At 39.0% G+C, this 16,488-nt stretch overlaps 1 protein-coding gene and 1 pseudogene across 1 annotated transcript in view; one reads left to right on the plus strand and one right to left on the minus strand.

Moving 5' to 3' along the window:
* Window positions 1-652: 652 nt before the first annotated feature.
* Window positions 653-756, plus strand: LOC124552775 (annotated as a pseudogene).
* Window positions 757-1,438: 682 nt separating this feature from the next.
* LOC124552661 (molybdenum cofactor biosynthesis protein 1-like) overlaps window positions 1,439-16,488 on the minus strand; it is an 84,397-nt gene continuing 69,347 nt past the window's right edge. The window contains exon 6 of the mRNA XM_047126985.1: window positions 1,439-1,494. Within this exon, the coding sequence (XP_046982941.1) occupies window positions 1,439-1,494 (56 nt within the window). The remainder of the gene's footprint in view (window positions 1,495-16,488) is intronic.

The following is a 16,488-nucleotide window of genomic DNA, read 5'->3' on the forward strand; positions in this document are numbered from 1 at the left end:
GGACAATGAATTCACGGTGTTCTTATTTCAATTTCCAGGAGTGTACATCAGCGCCTATTGTTGTTGCAGCATTCGAAATTTGATTTGTAATCGTAAATTTATTCTTTAGTCGTCTCGTCTCCTCCCGCAGACGTTTCTCGTGCTTGCGCTGTTATAAGGACCACGACCTGAGCGGCAGTCGAGCAAAGTCGAGACGGGGATAGGGATAGGAATGGTGCGAATGCACTGCAAATTACGCAAACATGTCGTGTGAGGCGAGGCGAGGCGAGGAAGCTCACATCGCTAGCAGTGGCGCCCTCCAACACGACACTGCCACACACCGCACAGGCCGCACGCCGGTCGGCCGCGCGCCAGCCCTCCGCCGGACTCCAGGGACAAGATGCGCCTTCCGCGAGTGTCGAAGGCAGCACGCGCCAAGCGAATGAAAGGAGGTGCGACAAGCAGCTGGGCGTCCCACACACGCGGCGGCGCGCCCGCTAAATCGGCAGTCGCTCTGCTGGCACGTCGGGCGCGCGCTCAGCGCCGTCCTCGAGGAACTCGCTGCAGCGGAGGGAAGTGCTTTGCGTCAAATGCGGCCGATTTCGACCGAAAGCTATTTGGATACGAGCCGACTGCGAATTCTGACGTGCGCCTACAGTACATGAACGCCACGGCCATACCATGTTGAATACAGCGGTTCTCGTCCGAGCACCGAAATTAAGCAACATTGGGCCTGGTTAGTACTTGGATGGGTGACCGCGTGGGAGAACCCTGTGCGAAACTATAGAAGACCAAAGGAAATAATTACATGGACACTAACACTAAAATAAAAGCACCGAATGGATTCTCTTATCGAAACAAGTAAAGAGTAAGCTATTTTTGTAAAACGAAAATTGTAAACCACTAAATGTAAACCACTAAATGAACTTGGAAATGAGTTGTCCTAGCTTCAGTATATTATTATTCACACTGTGTTTCTATCGAGCCACTGGGTAAGATCTTAGGAAAAGAAGTGAATAGTCCAATTTACTTACCCTTTAGACGCAACACACGGTAAATCCTGTAAGAAGGATAACTCTATTGATTATCTTTTCCTATAAACAGTGTATTTTATTTGGAAACTAAACTAAATTTTAGTAAGAGGGTTATACGTGGCAACATAGAGACAGGGTTTCTGTTATTTATGTATAAGCATACTAATATAATAATGGTAGTGTTATAAGGTCCTATTAATGTGTGGTCATGACATTTGTTAAATGTCTCACCACATTCCTATTGAAACTATTTACTCTTCTTGTAAATAACACCTATGACAATTTTGTATAAATGTCCACTAAGACTTTGCTCGTCAACTTTCATTTAGGTAACAGCGATCTTTTAGATGTATTTAAATCAGTACTGTTAAGAAATACTGACTAGCTTTATTTTCAAGAATCTCAAGTTTAAGTTATACATACTGTTATCCTCCAATAAGAATCATTGGCCGATTCTTCATCTTTGACAGGTTCATCATGCATGCAATGCAAAACATTATCTTTTGTATTAACAGATGAAATCCAACTTTTTAAATTTAATAAATGCTTATACAAACATAAAGTTTCTTCAAAAAATGTATTTCTGACAACTTCCTGTCACAGATAATTTTCGCTGAATGTTGCAACCCAGTTATATTGCTGATGAGAAGCAAATGTTGATCTTTTCCCTCTCTTCCTTCACCATCTCCTGTTTTGTTCACCTTGACATATTTCTACCAAAAAGACTACCCCAATGGGTCCACTGCTTATATTTAACACACAGTAAATCCAGTGCAAATATTTCCTTAACACAGGATGTGCATTGACAAGCTTGAATTAATCAGAAAAATATAAACAGATACTAACCATTCCACAGCTCTTAGAAAATACTTGCATTAAGTAATCATCAAAGCTACTTTTTGTACAGCAAGAGGACTAACAGTCAAAATGGTGCTACATGCTACAGGCAGTGCAATACAATTTATTTTACTCATTGCTACAGCAATAAATGTACTTATAAAAATATTCAGACTTAGGCTATAATCAAATACAGAGAGAGAAAATATTCTAACTAAAGAGATATAGCAGCCATAGGCAGAAACAAATAAAAAAACTGATACTAATCTTAGCTTTGAGGACCAAAAGTTTCTTCATCTGGAAAAAGTATAAAGAGAAATGAGACTGTTCAAGAATTAAGGATGAAAATTCAGGATCTTGAGTCAAGGAAGATGGATGGTTAAATGAATGAAAAAACTAGACTGGACATGATGAAATTCAGTTGCGAAAGAGCAGCAGATGATGTAATTTTAAATGCTGAGAAATAAGATCTCCTCAAGAGGAGCCACCAAAAGGTCAAATAAGTGAAGAACAAGCTGAAAATACCGGTAAATGGGCTAAAATGGCGGCAAATAGATCAAGGAAACAGAAAGAAAGTGCTGAAGAACAGGCAACCAAACAACAACAACAACAACAACAATAATAATAATAATAATAATAATAATAATAATAACAGCACATTGTAGCAATATATAATAGCAGTCCCACAACATCTGGAGGAAGATTTTCCACTAACAGAGCAATAAATTCATGAAGCCATCAAGTCATTCCAAAACTTCAAAGCAACAAATGAAGACTCCACTACAGCAAAATTATTGAAATAGTCAGAACACACAAATGATCTACAACTGCTGTTTGAGAACATTTGGAAAGCTGAAGAGATTATGGAAAGCATTAATCCACAGCTATGAAAAAAAGGGGACACACAAAATGTCAACAATTGCAGAGATGCCTAACTTCCGCCAGTGGTATACAAAATATTATCAAAAATTCTCTGGACAGAGTTGTAGAAACTTTAGACAAATAACTGGGAGAATCTCAAGGAGCTCTAGAAGGGGAAGACCCTGCACAGAACAGATGTTTATTAGAAAATCGATAATTCTCCACAGACTGTTAATCACCAAACCTATAATAGTATCATGTATTGGTTTCAAGAAAACATTTGATTTGGTAGGCAGAGAAATTATAGGTAAAATCATCAAAGAATTTTGTGTTAAAGCAAACATAATCCTCAAAACACTAGCAAATAGGATGACTGAAGCTAAATTTACGAGAGAAGTATCTCAACCACTTGAAATGAAAACTGGTGTTAGACAAGGGGACAGTTTGTCACCTTTACTGTAACACTGCATTCTAGAAAAAATAGAAAGTATCTGGAATTTGGAGAAAAAAAATCACAAAATTGAACCAATAATTCTAGGATGAAAAACAAATGGGATTAAGGTAAACTGCCTGGCTTCTGCAGATGATTCTGATATACTTTCAAAAAATCTGACAGACAGTTATTGAAAGAAATCTTTTGGAAGAAATAGCAAAGAGAGCTGGTCCCAAAATTTCAGCCGAAGAAACAACATTGATGACAATTTCAAACAATGCATCAACATTCTTAGAAAAACAAAAATGTAAAATAGCATTAGTAAGTAAATTTAAGTATACTGGACAAACTGTACAACAAAATGGACTAGAAGAATTAACAGTAGATGCAAGAGTCAGCAAACTGGAGAGAGCAAATCGTTTGAAAAAGGATATTTACAACAAGAAATGTACAACTAAATACACAAAACTAAAACACTATCCCACAGTGGTATGACCAGGATGTTTATATGGATGAGGATGCCTAATGATGAACTATAAGCTGGACAGAACAGAGGTTCCTCAAAGGAGCATTATTAGAAAATAATGGTTGAAATACAAGCTACAGATGGCTGGAAAATGAGAAGTAATGAGGAGATCTACAAAAATTTTGAGAAAATATCAGAAGTAATGGCTAAAAGAAGATTAATCTTTTTTTAGAGACCTCTACTGAATGAGTAGTTCTGGAAGAAGGAATCAATGATAGCATGGATTACAGAAATAAGAAAGAAACAACATCAAACAATCAGAAGTAATAGAAAGAAACCTTTTTACAGATAAAATACTAAATTTAAAAGGATCATCACCTCTCCAAGATCAAAATTAATTTCATCCCTCTCAATAAGACTGTGAAAACCGGAAATAAAATTCATAAATATGATATTGCGAAGCTCAAAATCAATCAAAACATATTGGAACAATGCCACCAGTAACTGACAGTTGAATCCCATAAATGGGCATACATTGCCTCCATGATCCAACAAGCAGCTAATACTAAAATCCTGACAGCTAGAAAGAGGAATCATACATGGTGGAGTGAGGTGGTGGCCCAAGCAGCAAGTGCATGGAAAAAGTGGAACTCTACCAGGAGACCTGAAGATTTTGATGTATCCCATGAAGTTTGAAAATATGCAGCCAGAACTCTACGAAGGGCTAAGCAATTGCATGAGAAACAGCAGTTAGAACAGATCGATCAGCGTTTCCAGATAAACAATGTCAGAGACTTCTATCAGATGTTCAAATCGAATTTGAAATGATACCAAGCCCCTAGTTTTTGTTTTAGAGACGAAAATGGAAAGCTCAGTGTTGTGTACATAGTTCCGCATATTCGGCGCGTACACAAATTTCACACTAGAGTGCGCCCCACTAAGTACAACAGCGCAGGCGCAGCGCTCGTCCATCTCCGCACTACGAGATGGCACTGCCTTAGAGACAGACCAAATTCTGCTTCCGCCGATCCACGTATTAATATGTAACGCAGCCAATGAGATTGCTGCTAACATAGAACACTTTCTCCTTGCGCATCACACTCGTGCAGTGATACATGAACGCGCGAGGTATTATAACGAGTGTAAAGACCTTCGATCAGTCAGTCTGCATTTGTCTGCACCAGTCTGTACCAGTCTGCATTAGTCTGTACCAGTCTGCATTAGTCTGTACCAGTCTGTACAAGTTCTACAATTGTCTGTACCAGTCCATAGTCAAGATTCAGTCTGCACCTAATAAGATTACCATATTCCTGTACATAGCCATGAAGATAAATGTATAGACACTTTTGTCAAGTATCCGAGATATATGTGAGAATAAGATTAACGTACCAATACCAAAGGAACTTCAGATTGTCAATTGTAAATAGCATCCAGAACCAAGATAAGTAATTTTTATATTTGTTATTATTTTAATAAATGTGTGTGAAAACTAATCAAGTTCTGTTTAAAGTTGCTCACCATCAATCTGCTACTCTAAGCATGCAAGTGGCATTTCTATCATCTGACCTAATGGCAGAAGCTAAACACGCCATGATAAGACCACGAGACATATTGCTGACACTCGCTTACTTTGTTAGAGCAACAAGTCAAATAATCTGATGGTGTGTGTACTGAAGGTCTTACAGTACGCACACCACACTCGGCCTGACCAACAAAGAAAACTCCAAGATCATGTCTCGTTACTTTGAAAACCTACTTAATTGTGATGAACTGAAAGAAAGATTCCCCGTATGTGCCCCAATCCACAAACTACCCCTCATCTCCATCTAGTAAAGAGGAGACCAAAGAGATCATCAACAACTTTAAGAATAATAAGGCAGCTGGAGAGGATTCAATAGTGGTGGAACTACTGAAGCTGGCAAATAATGAAACTCTAGATATACTAGTCCAACTTTTTGAGGAGATCTGGAGAGCTGGGATGATACCAACTGAATGGCAGTCAGCTTTAATCCATCGTCTACACAAAAAAGGTGATAAATACAGTGTCAATAACTATAGGGGTACCTCATTAGTATCTGTTCCATATAAGATTCTCTGCAAAGTGATACAGAATAGAATAGAAGATCATTGTAACCAACTGATTGGGGACTATCAAGCTGGTTTCCGAAAGGGCAATTCTTGCGCAGAACAGATCTTTAACCTGAAGAACATCATCAGGTATAAAAAAACTGGAAGAAATAACTATGTGGTCATGTCTGTTGATTTTCAGAAAGTATATGACTCCATTGACTGACAGGCATTAATGAATATTTTGGAAAAGTTTGGGGTGGATAATACATCAAGAAAGCTGATCAAACAAACTCTTACTAACACAGTGTCAAAAATTAAATTTATGGGTGAGGTATCTGAACCCTTTTCAAACAGAACGGACATAAGACGAGGAGATGGACTATCCCTCTCCTTTTCAATTGTGTCTTGGAAAAGGTCATTCGAGAGTGGAGAAAGTTATTAGCCCAAGAAGAAAGAAATGAAGAGTGGTTCAGACTTGGTCCTAAGAACAAAGGGGTTTTTTATTGACTGCTTAGATTTTGCGGCTGACCTGGCCATTTTTGCTAACAACATAGAGTCAGCAGTCAACAAGATAAATAGGCTGTCAGGAATTGCTGAAAAAAGTTAGACTCCAGATCTCTATTCAAAAGACAAAATATATGACGAACAACTGTGACGGACCTGAATGGATGATAACCAACCTGGGAAAAATCGGACGAGTTAAGAATTTCAGGTATCTCGGTGAAGTCATCCACCAGGAGAATGGATTAAAAGAAGAAGCAATTGTCAGGATGAGGAAGTTAGACCAAGCATATCAACTGACAAAGAATACTTATAACAAAAAGTCTATGAGTATATGGGCCAAGTTCCAACATTTTAATACAGTTGTAAAACCTGAGGGCTTATAAGCATCCAAAACTTTGACCACGAATAGACAAGGTCAAGCTGAGCGGCTGGAAAAGTGTGAGTGTAGGATATTAAGGAAAATCCTAAGGTAATAGATGGGTCGATGGACAATGGCGAATGAGAGCAAATGAGGACTCGTGCAGCAAGACAGAACCTATCACAGCATCCATTACGAAGAAATGATTGTTATTTTATGGTCATCTCATGAAAATGGACGGTGATCGACTAACAAAAAGAATACGGAGTTTCATCCTATCTAAGAAAACGAGGCCGAGATGGTTCAAAGAATGTGAAAAAGATCTTAAGCAGATTGGTATCTCAGAGAGAAATTCCTGAAAGGAACAAATTTAGAAGATTGGTGACCAACTACCAAGGTTTTAACACGGCATCAACATCCAAAAGACAGTGAGGACCATTATCTGAAGAGCATAAAAAGGCACTTCTTGGAGGAGCTCAGAAGATACTGGCAGGAAGTCAAAGCTGGAGCAAGAACAAGACCTGGACACTAGAGTGAAGTCGGTTGTTACCACGCAGTCCGTAGAGTCTCACCTCGATAAAAAAAAAAATAAATAAAAATAAAAGGCTTTCGATGCAGAAGAAATAGGGGATTGAGAACAACGTGAATAGAATAAAGGGGGAAAAACATGAGGAGGAGATGGACGAGTACTGGAAAAACGGGAGACGACAAGGGAAGAAGAAGAAGTGAAGTTATTACATGATGAGAGATGGTGATTGGATTTGATTTGATTCAGTTTTCGTTACATACACCGAAAAAATGAGATGATTCTCGAGGGTGTGGAACATGTCAGAATGTATAACACAAAACATTTTAATATAATGAATACTACCCTGATCATTTGCCACGAGATTGTCAAATTTTTACTTAAGCTGGCCTAACAGTCTCTGTTAGGATATTCATCTATAGAGTAGAAGGCATTGCCTATCAAAAAGTCATTCAAACTCTGTTTAAACTGTGCTTTATCTGAAACCAAGTTTTTAATGGTTGCTGGTAATTTATTGAAAATGTGTGTTCCTGAATATTGGACCCCCTTTTGGACCAACATAAGTGATTTTAGGTCTTTATGTAGATTGTTCTTATTCCTAGTATTGATAATATGTATTGAGCTATTTGTTGGAAATATAGATATATAACTTGCAACAAATTTCATTAAGGAGTAAGTATACTCAGAAGCAATGGTTGGAATTCAAAGTTCCTCAAATAGGTTCTACACGATGTTCTTCAAAGACTGGTCCCAGATACTCTATTGCACCATTCACCGAACCTGATAACCCCGAGCCATCAGTAACAAAAATTAAGTCTTGTTTAAGAGATTTACAACACTACATGCACTTGTTACCAAAGTCTCGTTTACTTTTAGAGTTATCTGTTCCACTTCCTTTTTGGCCCCACTTCTCTCTGTCTTCACTATATCCCATACAGTTCTTATTTTGTTGCCCGATACAATTATCTTTTTCTCTTAATAAAGCTACTTCGATTTCTGGATTACTTGATTCAATATTTTGCAGTATTCTTTGTAATGCATTACAATGCTAATATCAGAAATGTTCCTAGATAGTAGATACAGTCTCCTTTTTGCCCCACATGATATCTTTATTCCTTGTGTAATCTATGGTTTATCTTTTGACTTCTGTGTGATTTGAGTTACCTTTAGGGGAAAACAATTTTCAAAAGAGGAGGTAACTTTATTAATAAATGCTTTGTATTTTCCATTTGAGTTAGGCAAACATCTCTCCAGTTCATGTCTTTGAGCAATTTCCTGAATTCCTCAATTTCTGGCTTATTTATTATCCTCCTGTACTCAGATTTAATATTTTTTTATCCTGACAAGTTTCAACATTTAACACAAGATGCTGCACGTCGTGATCAGATAGTCCATTTACTATTGGTTTTGTGACATGACTTTTTTCCCCTAGATTTGTTCATAAAGATATTATCAATAGCAGTCTCAGAGCATTTACATATCCTAGCTGCGAAGTTCACAGTAGGAACTAAATTGAATGATAGTGTTAAAAACACCAGCAACTACTATTTCCTCTTTTTTTTTTTTTTTCTTTTTTTTTACAAGCCATTCCTTCCGCTTTGTGAAATGAAGCACTGCCTAGTTCCAAAACACAGGACTACTATGACAAGGTGAAATGTTCTCAGAGTGCTACATGTATGATAGTAAATGTAATCAGCACTATAGTTGTCTTCTGAGTAGTTATGCTGTGTGTGTTTCATTCAATCAGATGAAATGGAATAAAATCACCAATTTATTTATTTTGGCTCTTTATCACCAAGATACATTCAATGTTGGTTGAGGTTTATCTTTTGAATTCACTCCAGTGTAGATTGTCAAAATTTTATCAGTTGTCAAAGTACTTGTAACACAGTTTTCGAATTTACTGCCATCCAGGAAAGTCTCGCACTCAAATTATTCTCAGAGACTGAGAGCTGGCTGAAACCCAGAGTAGAAAGCTCTGAGATATTTAGTGATTAATGGAATATATATCAGAAAGGCAGGCTAGACACTGTAGGAGAGGGAGTGTCCATTGTCTCTATCGAGGTCAAAGCTGATTGTGACAGTGAAGTTATCTGGTTGCGTATAACAAGTCTATGTGAAATCACGTTAATTAATGGATGTTTTAATCAGCCACCCAGTTCTGCTATGACAGTTTTGGAGCCATTCAAAGAAAGTCTACAGACAGTAGCACGTAAATACCTAGATCATACAATACTAGTTGGAGGTGAATTTAGCCTACTGAGTATAGATGGTAGCCCATGGCTTCATTGCAGGGGGTGCAGTCAATCTTGTGAAGCACTTTTGAATGTGGTTTTCGAAAATTGTCTTGAGCACCTAGTTTGGCACACCACATGCAATGGAAATATCTTAGACCTTGTAGTTACAAACAGGCCAGATATCATCAATGACTTCAGCATAGAGATGGGGATTAATAATCATGATAACATCATAACAACTAAGGTTACAAAAATTAATAAATCAGTCAAGAAGGCTAGGAAAATGTTCATGCCAGAAAGAGCAGATAGGCAGATGTTAGCATCTCACTTAGACAGAACAGACATCACTTAGTTCCATTAAGATGGACGTAGAGAGATTATGGTAAAAGCTTAAACAGATCGTGAATTGCACTCTCAGCAAGTCTGTACCTAGTAAACGAATTAAGGATGCAAAAGAGCCACTGCGGTTTAACAATGAAATTCGGAAAATACTGAGGAAGGAAAAGCTACTGCAGTCTTGGTTCAAAAGAGAATGCCAAATGGCAACAAGGAAAGGTTACTACCACTGTCATACCTTAGCAAAAGATCTGGCTGAGAAGCAGGGGAAATTATTGTCCTATGTAAAATCACTAAGTGAGTCAAAGGTTTCCATCAAGTCACTTGACCAGTCTGGTGTGGCAGTAGGAGATAAATGTTTTAAATTTTGCATTTAAGAAATCATTCATGCAAGAGAATCATATAAACATACCGTCATTTGACAATAGCACAAAGACACCTAACAACAATCACCACAAGAGGCCAGCGCTAGCACAAGTTGTTCACATGATATTCGTTGGACTGTTGCCTGTAAACATGTGCCATGTCAGTGCTCTTGGAAGAGAGCTGTGGCAGTGACACGGCTCTGTTGTTGTTCCTGTGTAGTGATCTGCAAAGACTGGACGGGACGGGACAGGGCAGGGGGGGGGAGGCGGGTCGAGATTCAAGCAGTGATTAAGTACTTCATAAAGAAAGGTATGAAAGCGAAGGACATTCATGCCGATTTCCAGAATACACCAGGGGACTCTGCTCCTTTGTCTTCAACTGTTGCCAAGTGGATAAATGAATTTAAATTTGGTCAGGAGAGCTTAGATGATGATCATCCATGAAATGGTCAGCCAAGATGTGTCACTACTCTAGAAATCATTGCAAAAGTGCGCATAATGATCAAGGAGGATCACCAATTTAGAGTGCATGAAATTGCTCACGCTTGCCAGATGTCATCTGAAAGGTATCCACAAGATGGGTGCCGCGACTCTTGACGCTGGATCAAAAACGCATGAGAATGGACATATCACAACAATGTTTGGCCTGTTTTAGGAGAAACAAACAAGATCTTTTGTGCTGGTTTGCGACCACGAGGAAACTTTGGTTTACTACTATACCCCCGAGACAAAGCAACAATCAAAGCAGTGGAAACATGCTGAATCTCCGCCGCCAAACTCCTTCAGCGGGGAAGGACTTGGCGTCAGTGTTCTGGGATGCGCCACCAAATTCCTTCAGCGGGGAAGATCGTGGCATCAGTGTTCTGGGATGAGAAGGGGATTCTGTTTGTACATTGTCTCCCCACTGGGCAAACAATTACTGGAGAATACTATGCTAACCTTCTGGACAAATTGCAACATAAGATATGCGAAAAAGGCCAGGTTTAATAAGGAAGAAAGTCATCTAGCATCAAGCCAATGCACACTCGCATGCATGTGTCATCGCCATGGTAAAATTACACAAACTAAGGTATGAATTGTTGCCACACCTGCCTCTTCCCTAAACTGAAAATTTTTCTTTGTGGATGAAGATTCACTTAAATGAAGAATTGATAGCCTGAGTTGACAACTATTTTGTAGGCCTGGAGGAAAATCATTGTCGAGATGGGATCAAGGCATTGGAACACTGTTGGACCAAGTGAATTAATCTACAAGCAGGGTACACTGAAAAACAAAAAAGTTTCAGTGACATAAGTACTTTTCTTCTATTCTGTTTCAAGAACTTTTCAAACCACCCTCGTAAGCATCCCTGATGCCTGAAATAATTAAAAACAAATAAGTCGCCAGTTGCAGATGGAATCTCAATTTGGTTTTACAAAGAGTGCTATATGGCACTGGACCCTTACTTAGCTTGTATTTATTGTGAATCTCTCACCCAGCAGAAAGACCTAAGCAACTGGGGAAAAAATACAGAGGCGTCTCCTGTATATACGAAGGGCGAAAGAACAGACCCGCGAAATTACAGACCAATACCCGTAACATCAGTTTGCTGCAGAATTCTTGAACATATTCTGGGTTTGAATCTAATCAGTTTCTTAGAGACCAATAAGTTTATGTCCACAAATCAGTACAAAGCATCGCTCATGGGCAACTCAGCATGCTCTTTTGTCATACGACGTCTGTTCAAAAAATTCCAGAACTTTGTCCACAAAATTTTCTATGCTTATCTTTTAGTTACTATGGATTGTCTCCTTCGAAATACTCTCCTCCACAATTGATACACTGCTCCCAATATCGTTTCCACTTCCAGGAGCAGTCTTGACACACCTCTTGCTGGGTCGCATAAAGTGCCGTCTGCGAATTTTCTTTTATCTCATCTACCATTGCAAAACTTCATCCTTTTCAACTTTGGAAATAAAAAGACGTCTGCAGGGGTCATACTATTCTCACAAGGAACATCTCATTCTCATTTGTGAGATCCAAAAACTTTTTTTGGTCTTGACTCTTGAGCCGTGGAATGAACTTGGCGGCAACACAATGCGTTCCAAGATTCTGTGCCATTTCATAACATGATCCAATTGAAATGTTACATTCTTCTACAATCTCTCGGACAGTGAATCTTCGACTGGCACACACAATTTCGTTGACGTTCCTGACACAAGCGTCATCAGGGGACATCTAAGAGCGTCCTGAACAAGGATCATTTTTGACTTTTGGAAAGCCATTTTTAAAATGTGTGAATAATACGTAACACCGAGTATGGCTTAAGCACTCATCGCTATAGGCTCCCTGCATCCATCATTTGGTGTGTCTCTGTAAAGGTTTTCTTGAGTTTCACGCAAAATTTAATGCAGATCCATTGCTCCTCTAACTTTGCCATCACAAAATTCACAAACCCAGATTCCATATTTCTTGATTTCTGAGAAGCATTTGACATAGTGCCTCACTGCAGACTTTTAACAAAGGTACAAGCACATGGAATAGGTTCCCAGACATATGAGTGGCTCAAAGACTTCTGAAGTAATAGAACCCACTACATTATCCTGACGGTGAGTGTCCATCAGTGACTAGGGTATCATTAGGATCGTTCCAGGGATGTGTGATAGGAGCGCTATTACTCATATTTTCTATGTGCATAACTGATCTGATGGACAAAGTGGACAGTAATCTGTGGTTGTTTGCTGATGATGTTGTGGTGTATGGAAGGTGTCATCGTTGAGTGATTTAGGAGGATAAAAGATGACTTGGACAAAGTTCCCAGTTGGTGTGATAAATGACAGCTAACCCTAAATGTAGAAAAATATGAGTTACTGCAGATGAGTTGGAAAAACAAATCCATAATGCCAGAATCCAGCATTAGTAGTGTCATGAATGAAGAAGTCACATTGCTTCAATATCTGGACATAACGTTGCAATGTGATATGAAATGGAACAAACTTGTGAGGGTCATGGTAGGGAAGGCGAATAATCATCTTTCGTTTGTTGGGTGGATTTTACTACAGTGTGGCTCAGCTGTGATGGACATCACATATAGGGTGCTAGTGTGATCTCTTCTTGAGTACAGTTCGAGTATCTGGGATCCGCAAGGGGTCGAATTAAAGCAGACATTGAGGTAATTCAGAGGCAGGATACTAGATTTGTTAACAGTAGGTTGAAACAACAACATACAAGTATTATGGAGATGTTTCTGGAACTCAAATGGGAATCCCTGGAGGGATTTTGAGGAACACTGTGCTGACTGCAGAACAATTCTGCTTGCACCAACATACATTACGCATAAGGACCACGAAGATAAGAGACGACAAATTAGGACTCATAGAGAGGCATATAGACATTCACTTTTTCCTCACTTGATTGGCAGATGGAACGGGAAAGGAACTGACTACAGTCGAATTAAAATTACTTGATAGTTGGCACTTCAAACGCCAATAAGAGTAGTCAGCGTCACACTTGAACTGTCTGCTGTTGCCAAACTCCACCAAAATTGGCCAGTCACTTCCAATTCCTGGTTCAGCATTCTTTCTTGATGTATTTGTATCCCGAATTACGAGCCCGACACTTTTATTATGTATTTCGTGACACGCAATAACTACGCCAAAAACAACACACATTAACAATGCTAATGAAAGACACACATTTCATTCATAGCACTAACCAAACACTACCGAATAACTCAGCACTAGGTGTAATTCAGTATCATACATATAGTTATCATATTCACAGAGATCATCTTACATTAGATAAGCTTTTCACTATACTGCGTGAAACTGAAATTTTTAAGGTTGCAATTCATAGTTGCAACTGGGTCACTACATTCACATATATAAATACTTAATGCAGTGCTGTGGCATAGCAGAATGGTTGGCAGATTAATCTAATGTGTAGCATGTCGTAGGTTTGAATCTCATCAATGTAGCAAAATTTTTATTTCTAAATCTAACCAAAAGAGTGTGATTATTATTTTCATTCAATTAATTGGTTTAAATGTATTTTTTTATTTTTAATACTTTGCTGCATCATTTTTCATCATTGTTTTGACTGTTCTATTTGGTCTTATTTTTCTTCCTGTCATTATTTCTTCATTTGGAATCTGCCTCAGTCATCTATAATCCACGACCAAGTGCCCACACGGACTGTTCACTGGTTTCTAACATGGCAGCACGTGCAGCTAGTGTAAGGATAGTTACAGGTAACAAATGACACGGAGAAATTTCAATTTGCTTTCAGCCCTGAAATTGAGTTTTTGTTGTCTTGAGTTTACCCTTAAGGGTTAGCTTTAATCGCCATGAACAAAGCGATCATGATATTAGTACTGCTGCAGACTGTTGACCACAATTTTCTCGGCTGGGTTAGGACACAAGTTTACAGTCAGGGATACAAAACGGGTCGTCTGCCCCAGTTCAGTCACTAGTCACTTTAAATCAATAGTCCACAGAGTATCCAACATTTCTGACATACCTTGCACCAGCCACTAGAAAAATTGCTCTGTGTTAAACATTTAACATAATTTGTGAAGTGAGCCGCTTGTTTGTTGTCACCTGTAACCAAACGGTAGCTGGTAGCCAATGTGGCAACATTGTTGCAGCAAGTGATTGATGTCAACTATCAAGTAATTTTATTCAGACTATTGTAGTGAGACAGGGTACCTTCTGCCATGCACCATATGGTGGCTAGTGGAGTATGTATGTAGATGTGGAATCAGTCTTTCCTTCTCATCCCATCTGGAAAGTCTCCCCTGATCTGCAGTTCTGAGTAACTTTCTCAAAATCTACCCTTTTTCCTAGACCTATACTTCATCCCTCTTCCTTCCACTTCAACCCTTCTGCCTGAAGAATGAGCTACTGGCTCTGAAAGCTTGCCTAATTATAATCTTCTTTTATGTGTGTGTTCTGCCGCCACTTAGCGAGTAGATTGTTTATCTATCCAATTCAATTATCATGTAATCAAAAGCTGCATTTAACACACCAAGTCTCTTTTACCAATCATTTTTAATATGTCCTACAGAATGTACTGTCTATCCTGTCCTTTTTTGAGATTACTGTTTTGTTGTACTTTTCTACAGGCATCATCTTACTTATTAGGAGTCAGTTCCTTCATAGTCAACAGTTAAGGAATGGGTGGCTGAATTCATATGTGGCATATGTCTCTGTAAGATGACTCATGAACAACTTCCTAGAATTACAATCAAATATGAAAATGCTGAGAAAGAACACAGTGTGATATTGCAAGATCAGTAATTAAAAAGATGTGCAAAACAGTTGATGCCGTGGCCGTACCAGAAAGTGAGTGGCATGTCTGTTGAAGCCTGACTACAACCTAATGTGAAAAACAATTTGGGACAATCTGACACACAACTGATTCTATGCACCAATCTGTTCCCGTGGATGAGAGATGACCGAAATGAAACAGCAGTTGCACAAAAATAGCCAAGGTGACTTCATCAGAGAGAAAGAGTGGTCATTGTTTTCTAGGATGCAAAAGGGATTTGTATTTTAGATTAGCTTGCAAGACTGAAACAATACCTCACAAATACTATGCAAGTATTCTGACTCAACTGGATGAAAAAATATGGAGCCAAGACCCAGGGGGGAAAAAAGTTTATCGTCAGTGAAATGCATATGGTCACAAAGGCACTTTCACAATAGGAAAACTGGGAGTTTCAAGTGTGAAGTCTTCAAATATCTATTCCATTCTCCAATTTTTTCACATTCTGACTTTAGCTTCTTCTTCTTTTGTTTTTGTATGAATGATTCACTTAAGACTACATGCGTCACAGCTCAAAACCATTTTGTGAGTCAACAACTGGATATGTTTTCACTGTTCTGTCTCTTGTAACTCCGTTGGACATGGAGGTAGCAAATGAGGATGTAGGATGTCCATGACATACTGCTGTGCTGTCAGAGTGACCTGAAGTCATATCCGATGCTGCCCCACACGCCCTCTCCCTATGTCGTTGTCATACTCACTGACAACTGTCATCACGGGTCTTGCAGAATGTGACTCACTGCTGATCACATGACAGGTGCAGGTATGAAAGGGTTACAATGTGCTCGGCGTACATTACAGCAATTCTCCCATGGGCTCGTCAGACACAGTCAACCGGAAGCTTGCTGACAAGTACGCCGCCCTTACGTTCCCAAGCAGTCCAACATGGGGTCACTACCACATCTGAATGTCTCACAAATCTGCATATTGCATAATTCAATCAGCCTGGCAAATGGAGACACACAATTAGGCCCCTTCAAATTTTGTTAGGTGCTGATAATGTTGACTCACAGAAGTACAGGGCATCTGTGTCCTTCACAGGGATCACTCAACATCTTACACTCTTCACATCTCTTATAGCTCCTACCATTCATGGTAACAATCCGAGACACAAACAAAGCTAATGCAATCTGGTGGCCTTTGTATCCATTTCAGAGAGTTGCAACTCTCATAATTTA

The sequence above is a fragment of the Schistocerca americana genome, chromosome 10 (genome assembly GCF_021461395.2).
Source record: "Schistocerca americana isolate TAMUIC-IGC-003095 chromosome 10, iqSchAmer2.1, whole genome shotgun sequence".
Taxonomy (NCBI): Eukaryota; Metazoa; Arthropoda; class Insecta; order Orthoptera; family Acrididae; genus Schistocerca; species Schistocerca americana.